At 43.5% G+C, this 16,024-nt stretch overlaps 1 protein-coding gene across 1 annotated transcript in view; it reads right to left on the bottom strand.

The window, feature by feature from the left end:
* Positions 1-2,684: 2,684 nt before the first annotated feature.
* LOC308322325 (uncharacterized protein) overlaps positions 2,685-16,024 on the bottom strand; it is a gene marked incomplete at both ends in the record, with an annotated part of 40,257 nt that continues 26,917 nt past the window's right edge. The window contains 6 exons of the mRNA XM_080773527.1: positions 2,685-2,789; positions 5,719-6,030; positions 7,689-7,814; positions 10,157-10,273; positions 12,432-12,509; positions 14,032-14,177. Coding sequence (XP_080629653.1) covers positions 2,685-2,789; positions 5,719-6,030; positions 7,689-7,814; positions 10,157-10,273; positions 12,432-12,509; positions 14,032-14,177 — 884 coding nt within the window. The remainder of the gene's footprint in view (positions 2,790-5,718; positions 6,031-7,688; positions 7,815-10,156; positions 10,274-12,431; positions 12,510-14,031; positions 14,178-16,024) is intronic.

The raw sequence follows: 16,024 nt of genomic DNA, 5'->3' as shown, positions 1-16,024 counted from the left end.
TGAAATCCCAATGCATTTCTCCCATATAGGATTTTCTTAAAGTATTTATTTAAAGACGGTTACGCCGCAAACAAAGCCAACTCGGATCGTGACAAATCATGACAATGAACACAATGTTTTGGGGCCGATCAAATCATTAGAAAGAAGAAAATAAAAGGCAGGAGACAAAACAATTTGTTTTGTTTTTCTTCTCATAAATTATTTGATCGGCCCCAAAACATTGTGTTCATTGTCATGATTTGTCACGATCCGAGTTGGCTTTGTCCGCGGCGTAACCGTCTTTAAATAAATACTTAATAAAATCCTATGGGAGAAATGCATTGCAACTCGTTGTTCTGAAAGGGGGAGGGACTGCGCCCCGCCCCCTTTCAGAACAACGAGTGGCCCAGGAAATGAATCCCAATGCATTTTCCCCTCATAGACATTTCAGAAAGTATTTATTTAAAGACCCTTTAAGCGTCGTACGAAGCCAACTCTTGTCGTGACAAATCATGACAACACACAATATTTCGGGCCAAACAAAGAATTAGAAAGTAGAAGAAAACGGCACCTTTTTTTGTTGTTTTTCTTCTTTGTATAATTATTTGTTTGGTCCAAAATATTGTGTTTTGTTGTCATGATTTGTCACGACAAGAGTTGGCTTCGTATAACGACGCTTAAAAAGGTCTTTAAATAAATACTTTCTGAAACATCTATGAGGGGAAAATGCATTGGGATTCATTTCCTGGGCCACTCGTTGTTCTGAAAGGGGGCGGGACTGCGACGCTCTAGTGACCTGCATGTCGGGTCTCAGGACTTGAGGACGGTCGGGTCCACCAGGTCTCCATCCTAGTCCAATACTTCGGTACGTAGTGAGGCTCAAAGTGAGTCCCCCAGTCCAGGGTTGGTCCTCCAGGATTGTTCCAAATGTGGCGACCCTTTCCCGGGTCTGTAACTCTGAGAGTGTACAAATGATATTGTTGTTCCATTTGCACTCTCTCTCTCTCTGAGTCCTTGGAATGAACAATACAATTGTTTTGAGAAGCACTGTTGTTTTAAGACTATATTGTTTCATTCAACTCACTATAAAGCAACACGTTTATTACTCAAACATAGTTTGTTTTTCATGTCACCGGGTTATCTGTGCTTCCCCAGTTCTGACATTCAAGTGTACCAGTACGGGAGGTTATTTATTCATCCAATGACGGGACAATCCTGAGTGATAATCTATCTACAAAAGTGTGAACAAAAAATCTTAGTTCCATTTTCGAGATAATTTAACACTCAGGGTTTCACTGTGGGCGGCGGGTGGCATCAAGACGTCATCTACATATATATGTGGTTGGACTGTCTGGTAGTCAAAGAGCATGAGGGGGGTCTGCTATTATTACCAACTCAAACTACTCCACAAGCTCCTCAAAGTTCCGAGATCTCAACTGGTGCTGAGATCCACTGATCCTCCGAGATCCTGTCCTGTTCTTTCCAAGAACAAGAGTTCTTTGAAGTTCTCTTCTTGGGAACCTCTTTTCCAAGATTCTGTGACTATAGGCCACAGATCTAAGCAGTCCCAAACGGTCAACAAAACAGGCCGTTGCTAGCAGACTGTTATTCCTGCCTAGGGCACAATCATTTTGTTGTAGGTAGACTTTTGTATTTCAAGATTCGACTTGCTGCTCGATCGCACGGCGCTCGATCATATCCACGGACGTGGACCACCATGTGGCGCTGTGATGCATCCTAGGAAATTAACGTTCTCCTCCTTCCGTTCCAACTCGTTGTGCACGACAGGCCCGGCCAGCAGCCTCAGGGGAATCCTTGTGGGTAAAACCAGTGAGAATGGCCATTCAAGGACAGATTTCTATAGCCAAGTATGCAAACTATTGTAAGAACTCGTGTAACGGCAATCCACGGAAATTCCTGGATATCCTCCCGTACAAGTATTTTCGGTTGTGTCGGTAAAACTCTGCGCGTTCGCACCTTGCGTGTCCCTCCATTTCATTGCTGGGAGTGTCACTATGAGGCAGCATGCTGGCATTTTTCCTCATTTTCCATATATTCCGCCATTGAAGATTGGCACACGTTCACAACATGACGCCAAAGTCAAATATATGCCAGTATACAATGCCAGCAAATCCAGCGTGGATAATCAGAGTGAAGTGTTTAGCGTGAGCAGTTCTTTGACACACACACACACACACACACACACAGGTGTAAGACCGCAGTGGTTGGTAACAGACAGAGACGTTGGATCCTCAGGGGGTCTTTGAACGTTAACGGGTCTGTAACTCCGAGAGAGTACGGCTTCCAATTCTGTATGTACTCTCTCAGAGCTAAATGCACACTGAGGATTTTACAGTGTAGATCGGGGGGGCGGGGGTCTCCGAGATTCAAATAACAGTATCAAACTGTTTGTGGAGGTGGGGGGGTTGGGGGGTTGGGGCGTCCTTGAAATTCAAAAAGGTCCACAATCGCTCGATCTCTCCAGTTCCCCCTGCCATCCAAAACCAAAACAGCCGAGTATAGGACAGAGATATACGCCTTGTTGTAAAGCAGTTTGTGTGTATATATATATATATATATATATATATATATATCCTACAGGACAGGTCTCTTCTTCTCCTCGTTGCAGTCGGGGCTGTACGATGCGCGTCCCTCTTACTGTGGGTTCCCATGGTAGTGTGGAGCTCCAGGCAGGCAGCTGGGCTCTACCAGATGTCAGAGCTGAGTTCTCTGCTGGTGAGAGGCATGAAGGTGCTGCTCATCAGGTGAAGCTCTGCAGGCTTCTTCCCCAGCGTGCTGCTCTGGCCCACCTGGTGTGGAGGACACCACGACAGGGTCAGACTAGAACCCCATTTTTGGACCCATTTTTTTTTTTTTTAAAGCATTATGTTATAGCTATTGAAAAATAGCAGACCTATACAAGCTGATCCTATACAAGCTGTCCTTGGGGCAGTTAAAGTGTGCTCCGGGGACCCCCTGGAGTCCTTGGGGCAGTTAAAGTGGTCTCCGGGGACCCCCTGGAGTCCTTGGGGCAGTTAAAGTGGGCTCTGGGGACCCCCTGGAGTCCTTGGGGCAGTTAAAGGACCCCCTGGAGTCTTTGGGGCAGTTAAAGTGGGCTGTGGGGACCCCCTGGAGTCCTTGGGGCAGTTAAAGGACCCCCTGGAGTCCTTGGGGCAGTTAAAGTGGTCTCCGGGGACCCCCTGGAGTCCTTGGGGCAGTTAAAGGACCCCCTGGAGTCCTTGGGGCAGTTAAAGTGGGCAGTGTTGATTTCGCCGACTAAAACTAAGACTAAAAGTGTTCGTCGACTACCTGTTGTCACTAAATGGAAACTAAATGAAAACTAAGCTATGGTGACAATTTCGTCAACAAATAAAAACTAGACTAAAATGTTAGGAAGGGACTAGAGGACAAGAGATCCAGTATAAGTCATTTTACATGTGGTTGCATGCTGAAAATAGCAGATCTACAAGCTCACAACGCGTCGCAGCGCGACACCTTGTGAAGTTGTAGATCGGCCCGACAAAATACATTTTAGTCGACTAGATTTCGTCGACTAAAATCGACACTTCGAAAAACTATAGTCTAACACTAAAACATTCCAGGTGACTAAAATATGACTAAAACTAAATTAAGTTTCATTCCAAAGACTAAACTATGACTAAACTAATATAAAATAGAAATTTGCTGCCAAATTCTTAATCACAATCATTTTAACCACTTTAAACATAGTATATGCTTTGGCTATTCAAAAATAGCAGATATACAAGCTTAAAAATTCAGATATAGAAGCCAGAAGGCCCTAACCCTGTGAGCTTGTACAGTATAGATCTGCTATTTTTGAAAAATCATGAAATGTTGTAAATCTTTGAAAATATATATTTTTTTATATACAATTTCACAGGGACTTTTTAAATAGAAAATTGACAAATATTATATTATGTAAGAAAGGGGCACACATTGTGAAAATAGCCAGTCTACAAGCTCACAACTCCTCGCAGTGCGACTCTGTGTTGTGAGCTTGTAGATCAGTTATTGTCACAATATGGACCCTTTAACCCTCTAAGACCCAGCGTTGCTTTTTAGCAACAATTCTATTTTAATTAATTACTAAAATATTATTATTTTTTTCTGTTCTTTTTTCACCTAAACGTCATCAGTGATGTTCATTGCAATGCCAGTTCAATGCCATTGGTCATGATATTTGCATATAAATAAACACCCCCCACAGAGGCTGAAATTCACACAAATTAAAAATGTCTGGACTCTGTGCGATTTTGAACATTTTTTAACCTAAGACTTTTGACCTTTACCCTAATAAAAGTAGGTAAAATAATTGTAATATATGTTTTTTTGTGATCATTAGAATGTCTAGAACATGTTTTATTCATTATTGTGAAAGATATCCCCCAAATGTAAATTATTAATTTATTATATAATTATTATAAATTTTTCATCAAACTTTATTATTTTATTTTTTTTAACATCTTTTTTAGTCTTAGTCCTAGTAGTACAAAGTAGTAGTAAGGTTGAAATCATTTTTTTGCAAGTAGAAATTAATGCGGGTGTTAGAGGGGTAATTACTTAAGAGATTTAACTCTTGAGAGCATAACATTAACCCATTCTGAACGGGAACCCGTTTTGGTGTTAGCATTATGTTATGCTTTAGCTATTGAAAAACAGCAGATCTACAAGCTCGTAGCGCGCCACCGAGTGGCGCGCTACGAGCTTGTAGGTCTGCTATTTTTGAAAAATCGAAGAACGACTGACATTTTTAGAATCTGATCTCGGGTCAGAATGGGTTAATCAGACCAGTGTGTGTCCAGTGGAAACCTCGTATGAATCTGATCTCAGGTCAGAATGGGTTAATTACGGGTCCATTTACCTCTCAAGAGTTAAATTATTGTCAAACGTCTATATTAAATAATGTACAAGAAGTCTACACAAATTAGAGAATAATAAAATAATTGTTATCTTTGGTCGACGTGACCTGTCATCCTTAATTAAGTCAATTAATGAATACATAATGGATGGATCCTTAATTAAGTCAATTAATGAATACATAATGGATGGATCCTTAATTAAGTCAATTAATGAATACATAATGGATGGAACCTTAATTAAGTCAATTATTAATACATAATGGATGGATCCTTAATTAAGTCAATTATTATTAATACATAATGGATGGATCCTTAATTAAGTCAATTATTAATACATAATGGATGGATCCTTAATTAAGTCAATTATTAATACATAATGGATGGATCCTTAATTAAGTCAATTAATGAATATATAATGGATGTATCCTTAATTAAGTCAATGAATTAATACATAATTGGATGGATCCTTAATTGAGTCAATTAATGAATACATAATGGCTGTATCCTTAATTAAGTTTAGACGATGAAACAGTTTGAGAACCACTGCTAAGGACGCACGCACGCACTCACACGCACACACTCAAACACACGCACACACACACACCACACACGCACACACGCACACACGCACACACACACACACACGCACACACTCAAACACACGCACACACACACACACACACACACACACACGCGCACACACGCACACACGCACACACAAACACACACACACACACACACACACACACACACACACACACACACACACACACACATAATATATACTGAATATAGGAATAGAAATAGAGGTAAAATATTGACCATTGAAAGCATACAGGGAAGCATTCTTTTCCCACACCTGTCCGTTCAGAAGGGTCATGGGGATGTTGCAGTAGACGTGGCGCCCCCCGGTGCCCAGCGTGGAGAACTGCACGGTGGAGGGGGGGGGGTGCAGCGGGGGCGGCGGGATGGCCTGAGGGGGGTGGGGCTGGTGGGGGTGGGGGGGGGGCAGCTGGAACTCGTAGCTGCGGCAGAAATGTCTCATCTGGGCCTGGTGGTGCAGACCGATGCCCAGGGGCATCTGGTTGTTGCCCCCCATGCCCAGGTGCATCTGGCTGTTGCCCAGGGGGGGCATCTGGTTGTAGTCTGGGATCTCTGTGGCCAGGGCCAGCTGCAGGAGGTTGGAGGAAACAACAAGCCACTGGTCATTCCGTCCAGTGATAAAGCACTCAATTGTTTAAAGGTAGAGTCAGTGATTTCACTTAATTCAAATATCACTCATTTTTTTGTTTTGTTGTGATAATCCTCTCTACTATAGAGTGTGGCTGACCATATAAGGAGTTCCTCCCTGTCCCCCAGTTAACCCCTGGGGGGGTAAAAAAAACCGTAGGTTTCGTTTTTGACTCTCTATCCTGATTGGACGATTGGAAGTGAAATCACTTACTCTACCTTTAACCCATTCTGACCTGAGATCAGATTCTAAAAATGTCTTCTATGTCGGTCGTTCTTCGATTTTTCAAAAAATAGCAGATCTACAAGCTCGTAGCACGCCACTCGGTGGCGCGCTATGAGCTTGTAGATCTGCTATTTTTCAATAGCTAAAGCATAACATAGTGCTATAACACCAAAATGGTTAAAAGTACCAATACTGCAATTTAGAACTACTTGGTTACTAAGTAAAAGTGTACAGAAACTTAAGTAAAAGCACTTAGTTACTTTCCGCCACTGGTGTTGACTTTGTCGACTTAAAACGAAGACGAAAAATACAAAAATAAATTATATAATTTTTTATATAATTTATATAAAAATGATCTAAATATATTGACAATTTCGTAGACAAATAAAAACTAGACTAAAATGTTAGGAAGGGACTAGTGGACTAGTGCAAAAAATAAATAGCCGATCTACAAGCTCACTGCGACGTTGTGAGCTTGTAGATCGGCTATTTTCAGCAAGTGTAAAATCAGCCATTCTGTAGAGCCAATTAGACTATTAACTAGAACTGCGCTCTGTCGAGTGCCTAGGGATCAAGATGGCTGGCTCTCGATGGTAACGTAATGAATATATGTACCAATGCCAAGGTATAACTGGCTCTCCATGGTGACGTAATGAATATATGTACCAATGCCAGGGTATAACTGGCTCTCCATGGTAACGTACTGAATATATGTACCAATGCCAGGGTATAACTGGCTCTCCATGGTGACGTAATGAATATATGTACCAATGCCAGGGTATAACTGGCTCTCCATGGTAACGTACTGAATATATGTACCAATGCCAGGGTATAACTGGCTCTCGATGATGACGTAATGAATATATGTACCAATGCCAGGGTATAACTGGCTTGATGGTGACATAATGAAGATATGTACCAATGCCAGGGTATAACTGGCTCTCGATGATGACGTAATGGAGATATGTACCAATGCCAGGGTATAACTGGCTCTCGATGGTGACATAATGAAGATATGTACCAATGCCAGGGTATAACTGGCTCTCGATGGTGACATAATGAAGATATGTACCAATGCCAGGGTATAACTGGCTTGATGGTGACATAATGAAGATATGTACCAATGCCAGGGTATAACTGGCTCTCGATGATGACGTAATGGAGATATGTACCAATGCCAGGGTATAACTGGCTCTCGATGGTGACATAATGAAGATATGTACCAATGCCAGGGTATAACTGGCTCTCCATGGCGACGTAATACAGATACAATGCAAACAATGAACCCGTATCATATCATATCATATCATAGACTGACCACATGGATGCTGAGATCTACAACATGAGTGGTAAAAAGAGACCACGCGACTGACCTGGTGGTGTCCATGGCGACTGTCACCTCCAGGGGGCAGCAGAGAGGCGGAGGTGGTCGTCATGGCGATGGTGGACACAGTGGTCTGCAGGTCTCCGAACAGGCCCTGCTCGCCAGAGTCCAGTACCTGGAAAAACACTGTGGATCAGGTCTGGGGTCTGGGGACCCCCCAGTGGTCCATGAGGGGTCTGGGGACCCCCCAGTGGTCTATGTGGGGTCTGGGGACCCCCCCAGTGGTCCATGTGGGGTCTGGGGACCCCCCCAGTGGTCCATGTGGGGTCTGGGGACCCCCCCAGTGGTCCATGTGGGGTCTAGGGGACCCCCCAGTGGTCCATGTGGGGTCTGGTCTGGGGACCCCCCAGTGGTCCATGTGGGGTCTGGTCTGGGGACCCCCCAGTGGTCCATGTGGGGTCTGGTCTGGGGACCCCCCCAGTGGTCCATGTGGGGTCTGGTCTGGGGACCCCCCCAGTGGTCCATGTGGGGTCTGGTCTGGGGACCCCCCAGTGGTCCATGTGGGGTCTGGTCTGGGGACCCCCCAGTGGTCCATGTGGGGTCTGGTCTGGGGACCCCCCAGTGGTCCATGTGGTCTGGGGACCACATGGACCAATAAGATACCAATACTTTTCCGATACCGATACATCTCGATAAAAATACACTTTCTTTTTAATTATTTTCTTTCCTCGGCATAATGTGCTGTACTGTATGCCCCCATCACGACCGCAGCTTATGCTCTGAAAGGGATGAAATGGGTACAGTATGAAAGGGATGAAATGGGTACAGTATGCAATTAATTCATAGCTAATCATCAACCATATGCATAGCGGTGGCCCTCGGCCGACTGTAATCTGTATTATGTATCAGACATAACATCAAAGGAGTCGTCTGCACTTGTTAACCCATTCTGACCTGAGATCAGATTCATACAGAGGTTTCCACTGGACACACACTGGGTGTGATTATAACCCATTCTGACCTGAGATCAGATTCTAAAAAAATGTCAGTCGTTCTTCGATTTTTCAAAAATAGCAGACCTATACAAGCTCATAGCGCGCCACTCGGTGGCGCGCTATGAGCTTGTAGGTCTGCTATTTTTCAATAGCTAAAGCATAACATGATGCTAAACACCAAAATGGGTTCCCGTTCAGAATGGGTTAAAGTGATTAAAGTTGTTATTTGGACGTCGCAGCAGCCTCTAGCCATTCATAACAGATGATACACTGTTGTTTCCATCGGGTGAATAAGGAAATTGACGTCTATAAATAGTCTATATAGACTATATCAGACGGTTTCATGCCGAGGACCCTCACTTTTGACGGACACCCCGTTTGAAAATATCCGTTTGTGCCACAGCAGTGATGTTCTGGAAGTTTAGACTCTATGCACCACCTTGTGGTTGGTTTGTGTCATTTCTTCCTCTTGTGTGAATGGTATGTTCCAGTTCATGGTATGGACCCAGTTTAAGTTTGTCAGGGCAAATTGAAGCAATTTAGTTCATTCCCTCATGGCACTATGAGAAGCAAGCATGCAGCAGAGTGTTCTCCACAGCTCTCCAACGTTTGTGTTTTGGTGTAGATATGGTCTGTAAGTAAAAACTGAATGCAAAACTGTTAAAGAAAATGTTTGAGTTGAGAGAATATTTGCTGTAGCTTAAACTGTTATTAGTGTAGTAGCTCATTTGTTTGTATCTCATGTTTTCATGTTTTCATTTGAGTGTGTTTCTGAAATCCTTGTATTTGTGTGTTTACTTTACAGTTTTACAAAAATCTACAGTAAAAATGACTCTTTCCAAGAAACGTCTTTATTATTGGAGTTGTACACTATCTGTCTAGCCCTGCACAGACACGCAAGTGTGAGGACAGAATTGTTTTTGTCGATGACGAAAACTACATAAAAACTAAATCAAAACGAAGCCATGATGATGACTAAAACTATGACTAAATATACTGTCGATTTTGTCAACAAATACAAACTAGACTAACATGTTAGGAAGGGACTAGGAAGGGACTAGTGGACGAGAGATCCAGCACAGGTCATTTTCATTTTACACTCGGTTTCATGCTGAAAATAGCCGATCTGCAAGCTCACAACACGTTGTCAGCTTGTAGATCGGCTATTTTCAGCAAGTGTAAAGTCAGCCATTGTACGAGTACGTTTATAGATAGCTATAAACACAACACCAGATATATATAAACACAATACCCCCCCCCCCCCACACACACACACACACACACACTCTAATACTATGACGAAAAATATCCGTTGACTACATTTCTTTCACTGACGAAAACTAAGCGGAAACTAAATGAAAACTAAGCTTTGATGACTATAAGTAAGAGTAAATATACTATTTCGTCAACAAATAAAAACTAGACTAAAATGTTGGGAAGGGACTAGTGGACAAGAGATCCAGTATAAGTCATTTTTACACTTGGATGCATGCTGGAAATAGCCGATCTACAATGGTTTTACCTGGCGTCTGGACAGAGTCTCTCTGCGTTTAGCAGGCATCTCATAGGCCACCTGTTTCCAGAACTTGGAGGACAGCTCGTTGCTTTTAGGACCCCGCCACTTAATGATGGATAGAACCTGGAGAGGAGAGGAGAGGAGAGGAGAGGAGAGGGGAGGAGAGGAGAGGAGAGGAGAGGAGAGGGGAGGGGAGGGGAGGAGGTTTGAGTGTTGGTGTGTTGGTGATGGTGTGTTTGAGTGTTGTTTGGTGTGTAGTGCCTTGATGGTGCGTTTGAGTGTTGTTTGGTGTGTAGTATACCTTGATGGTGCGTTTGAGTGTTGTTTGGTGTGTAGTACATTGATGGTGCGTTTGAGTGTTGTTTGGTGTGTAGTACATTGATGGTGCGTTTGAGTGTTGTTTGGTGTGTAGTACATTGATGGTGTGGTTGAGTGTTGTTTGGTGTGTAGTACATTGATGGTGCGTTTGAGTGTTGTTTGGTGTGTAGTACATTGATGGTGTGTTTGAGTGTTGTTTGGTGTGTAGTACCTTGATGGTGTGTTTGAGTGTTGTTTGGTGTGTAGTACCTTGATGGTGTGTTTGAGTGTTGTTTGGTGTGTAGTATACCTTGATGGTGCGTTTGAGTGTTGTTTGGTGTGTAGTATACCTTGATGGTGCGTTTGAGTGTTGTTTGGTGTGTAGTATACCTTGATGGTGTGTTTGAGTGTTGTTTGGTGTGTAGTGCCTTGATGGTGCATTTGAGTGTTGTTTGGTGTGTAGTGCCTTGATGGTGCGTTTGAGTGTTGTTTGGTGTGTAGTATACCTTGATGGTGCGTTTGAGTGTTGTTTGGTGTGTAGTATACCTTGATGGTGCGTTTGAGTGTTGTTTGGTGTGTAGTATACCTTGATGGTGCGTTTGAGTGTTGTTTGGTGTGTAGTATACCTTGATGGTGCGTTTGAGTGTTGTTTGGTGTGTAGTACATTGATGGTGCGTTTGAGTGTTGTTTGGTGTGTAGTATACCTTGATGGTGTGTTTGAGTGTTGTTTGGTGTGTAGTACCTTGATGGTGCGTTTGAGTGTTGTTTGGTGTGTAGTACATTGATGGTGTGTTTGAGTGTTGTTTGGTGTGTAGTACCTTGATGGTGTGTTTGAGTGTTGTTTGGTGTGTAGTACATTGATGGTGTGTTTGAGTGTTGTTTGGTGTGTAGTACATTGATGGTGTGTTTGAGTGTTGTTTGGTGTGTAGTGCATTGATGGTGTGTTTGAGTGTTGTTTGGTGTGTAGTACATTGATGGTGTGTTTGAGTGTTGTTTGGTGTGTAGTACCTTGATGGTGTGTTTGAGTGTTGTTTGGTGTGTAGTATACCTTGATGGTGCGTTTGAGTGTTGTTTGGTGTGTAGTACATTGATGGTGTGTTTGAGTGTTGTTTGGTGTGTAGTACCTTGATGGTGCGTTTGAGTGTTGTTTGGTGTGTAGTATACCTTGATGGTGCGTTTGAGTGTTGTTTGGTGTGTAGTACATTGATGGTGTGTTTGAGTGTTGTTTGGTGTGTAGTATACCTTGATGGTGCGTTTGAGTGTTGTTTGGTGTGTAGTACCTTGATGGTGTGTTTGAGTGTTGTTTGGTGTGTTGTATACCTTGATGGTGTGTTTGAGTGTTGTTTGGTGTGTAGTATACCTTGATGGTGCGTTTGAGTGTTGTTTGGTGTGTTGTATACCTTGATGGTGCGTTTGAGTGTTGTTTGGTGTGTAGTACCTTGATGGTGCGTTTGAGTGTTGTTTGGTGTGTTGTATACCTTGATGGTGCGTTTGAGTGTTGTTTGGTGTGTAGTACCTTGATGGTGCGTTTGAGTGTTGTTTGGTGTGTTGTATACCTTGATGGTGCGTTTGAGTGTTGTTTGGTGTGTTGTATACCTTGATGGTGCGTTTGAGTGTTGTTTGGTGTGTAGTACCTTGATGGTGCGTTTGAGTGTTGTTTGGTGTGTTGTATACCTTGATGGTGCGTTTGAGTGTTGTTTGGTGTGTAGTATACCTTGATGGTGCGTTTGAGTGTTGTTTGGTGTGTAGTACATTGATGGTGTGTTTGAGTGTTGTTTGGTGTGTAGTACCTTGATGGTGCGTTTGAGTGTTGTTTGGTGTGTAGTACATTGATGGTGTGTTTGAGTGTTGTTTGGTGTGTAGTACCTTGATGGTGCGTTTGAGTGTTGTTTGGTGTGTAGTATACCTTGATGGTGTGTTTGAGTGTTGTTTGGTGTGTAGTACATTGATGGTGCGTTTGAGTGTTGTTTGGTGTGTAGTATACCTTGATGGTGTGTTTGAGAGCTTCGACCTCCTGGTAGTTGATGACACTCTTAAGGTCGGCACACTCTATCATGATCACCTGACAGACAGACAGACAGACAGACAGACAGACAGACAGACGGACAGACAGACAGACAGACAGACAGACAGACAGACAGACAGACGGATGGACAGACAGACAGACAGACAGACAGACAGACAGACAGACAGACAGACAGAACAATAATTAAATTATAGCCAATAATCAAAATCAAACTATTTTAAGGCTAAATAATAACAGAAATAATAATCAGAAAATACGAAACTGTGAAATGGCTTCTATCGTATGTCTTGCATTCCGTCCGTCCGTTTGTGTGTGTCCGTCCGGGGACAGCTAATTGGCCTCTTATAGCGCCACCAGGAGGCCGCTTTGTGGAATATTTTTTTTTGGACAGTACACGTACAGATTTTGTCCAAACATCACGCACATTGGTACACGGTCTCTCTAGAGCCATTCAACGAAACGGGTCTTTCAGACGATTGGCTAATATTGGCTTCCAAAGTTCGCACTAGTGCTCGGTTTTCAAACAAAATGCCGCAAATCATGAACACATGTTCGGTGTGATTTCCGTGAAGTTGTGCACGCACATTCCCACTAGGCCGAGGAAGAGATACCACATTTTCAACTCAGCCTCATGGTGGCGCTATAACTGGCCGATTAGTGTTTTCACCTCTTACTGCACGGATCTGTGCCAACTAACTGTGCCAACAGGAAGCCTAGGAGTTTTCACATCTGCTCTTTATAGCGCCACCAGGAGGTCGACATATGTAAAACACATTTTCTAATATTACTCCTTCAGATGTTATCCAAATTTCATGCAAATCGGCACACATGCTCTCCATAGTCATGTATTATTAAGACGGGTTTGTTTGATTACTCCTAAACATTTTGCCAAACATCACACCCACTCCTAGTTGCAATGTAATATTGCAACGATTTAATGACAATCTGTTGGAATAAAAACCTTCATTAGCATTCCAACTGTGTTAAGGTGGCTAAAAACGAAAACCACCAAAACTAATAATCAAATGTATTTTGTGTATTGTAGATCTGCTATTTTTTCAATAACAAAAGCAGCCTTATAGAGCGTCGCAGTCCCGCCCCCTTTCAGAACGACGAGTGGCCCAGGAAATTATTCTCCATTCATTTTCTCCATAGGCTTTTCAAAAAAGTATTTATATAAAGACGGTTACGCCGCGGACAAAGCCAACTCGGATCGTGACAAATCATGACAACGAACACAATATGTTGTGCCGATCAAATCATTTGAAAGGAGAAAATAAAGGCAGAATACAACAGTATTTGTTTAGTTTTTCTTCTTACTAATTATTTGATCGGTCAAAAATATTGTAATTATTGTCATGATTTGTTCACGATCCGAGTTGGCTTTGTCCGCGGCGTAACCGTCTTTAAGTAAATACTTTTTGAAAAAGCCTATGGAGAAAATGAATGGAGAATAATTTCCTGGGCCACTCGTCGTTCTGAAAGGGGGCGGGACTGCGACACTCTCTAAACCTTGACCTCTCCAGTGACCAGCATGGAGTGGAGGCGGGTCTTATACCTTGACCTCTCCAGTGACCAGCATGGAGTGGAGGCGGGTCTCGATCTGGAAGATGCTCCAGCCTCTCTTGGCGACGAACTCCGGCGTGAGGACGATGATGAGACGCCGGCTCTGCTCCACGCTGCGGGCCAAGTCCTCTAGGTAGGCTGTAGAGGAGAACACATGACTGTAAGGTCCTCTAGGTAGGCTGTAGAGGAGAACACATGACTATAAGGTCCTCTAGGTAGGCTGTAGAGGAGAACACATGACTATAAGGTCCTCTAGGTAGGCTGTAGGAGGAGAACACATGACTATAAGGTCCTCTAGGTAGGCTGTAGGAGGAGAACACATGACTATAAGGTCCTCTAGGTAGACTGTAGGATGAGAACACATGACTATAAGGTCCTCTAGGTAGGCTGTAGGAGGAGAACACATGACTATAAGGTCCTCTAGGTAGGCTGTAGGAGGAGAACACATGACTATAAGGTCCTCTAGGTAGGCTGTAGAGGAGAACACATGACTATAAGGTCCTCTAGGTAGGCTGTAGAGGAGAACACATGACTATAAGGTCCTCTAGGTAGGCTGTAGAGGAGAACACATGACTATAAGGTCCTCTAGGTAGGCTGTAGAGGAGAACACATGACTATAAGGTCCTCTAGGTAGGCTGTAGAGGAGAACACATGACTATAAGGTCCTCTAGGTAGGCTGTAGAGGAGAACACATGACTATAAGGTCCTCTAGGTAGGCTGTAGAGGAGAACACATGACTATAAGGTCCTCTAGGTAGGCTGTAGAGGAGAACACATGACTATAAGGTCCTCTAGGTAGGCTGTAGAGGAGAACACATGACTATAAGGTCCTCTAGGTAGGCTGTAGAGGAGAACACATGACTATAAGGTCCTCTAGGTAGGCTGTAGAGGAGAACACATGACTATAAGGTCCTCTAGGTAGGCTGTAGAGGAGAACACATGACTATAAGGTCCTCTAGGTAGGCTGTAGAGGAGAACACATGACTATAAGGTCCTCTAGGTAGGCTGTAGAGGAGAACACATGACTATAAGGTCCTCTAGGTAGGCTGTAGAGGAGAACACATGACTATAAGGTCCTCTAGGTAGGCCGTAGAGGAGAACACATGACTATAAGGTCCTCTAGGTAGGCTGTAGAGGAGAACACATGACTATAAGGTCCTCTAGGTAGGCTGTAGGAGGAGAACACATGACTATAAGGTCCTCTAGGTAGGCTGTAGGAGGAGAACACATGACTATAAGGTCCTCTAGGTAGGCTGTAGAGGAGAACACATGACTATAAGGTCCTCTAGGTAGGCTGTAGAGGAGAACACATGACTATAAGGTCCTCTAGGTAGGCTGTAGAGGAGAACACATGACTATAAGGTCCTCTAGGTAGGCTGTAGAGGAGAACACATGACTATAAGGTCCTCTAGGTAGGCTGTAGAGGAGAACACATGACTATAAGGTCCTCTAGGTAGGCTGTAGAGGAGAACACATGACTATAAGGTCCTCTAGGTAGGCTGTAGGAGGAGAACACATGACTATAAGGTCCTCTAGGTAGGCCGTAGAGGAGAACACATGACTATAGGTCCTCTAGGTAGGCTGTAGAGGAGAACACATGACTATAAGGTCCTCTAGGTAGGCTGTAGAGGAGAACACATGACTATAAGGTCCTCTAGGTAGGCTGTAGAGGAGAACACATGACTATAAGGTCCTCTAGGTAGGCTGTAGGAGGAGAACACATGACTATAAGGTCCTCTAGGTAGGCTGTAGAGGAGAACACATGACTATAAGGTCCTCTAGGTAGGCTGTAGAGGAGAACACATGACTATAAGGTCCTCTAGGTAGGCTGTAGAGGAGAACACATGACTATAAGGTCCTCTAGGTAGGCTGTAGAGGAGAACACATGACTATAAAGGTCCTCTAGGTAGGCTGTAGAGGAGAACACATGACTATAAGGTCCTCTAGGTAGGCTGTAGGAGGAGAACACATGACTATAAGGTCCTC

This window comes from Protomyctophum bolini, assembly GCF_963924005.1.
Source record: "Protomyctophum bolini genome assembly, chromosome: 10".
NCBI lineage: Eukaryota > Metazoa > Chordata > Actinopteri > Myctophiformes > Myctophidae > Protomyctophum > Protomyctophum bolini.
The sequence above is the reverse complement of the archived record's forward strand: the minus strand, read 5'-3'. Positions and strand labels throughout refer to the sequence as shown.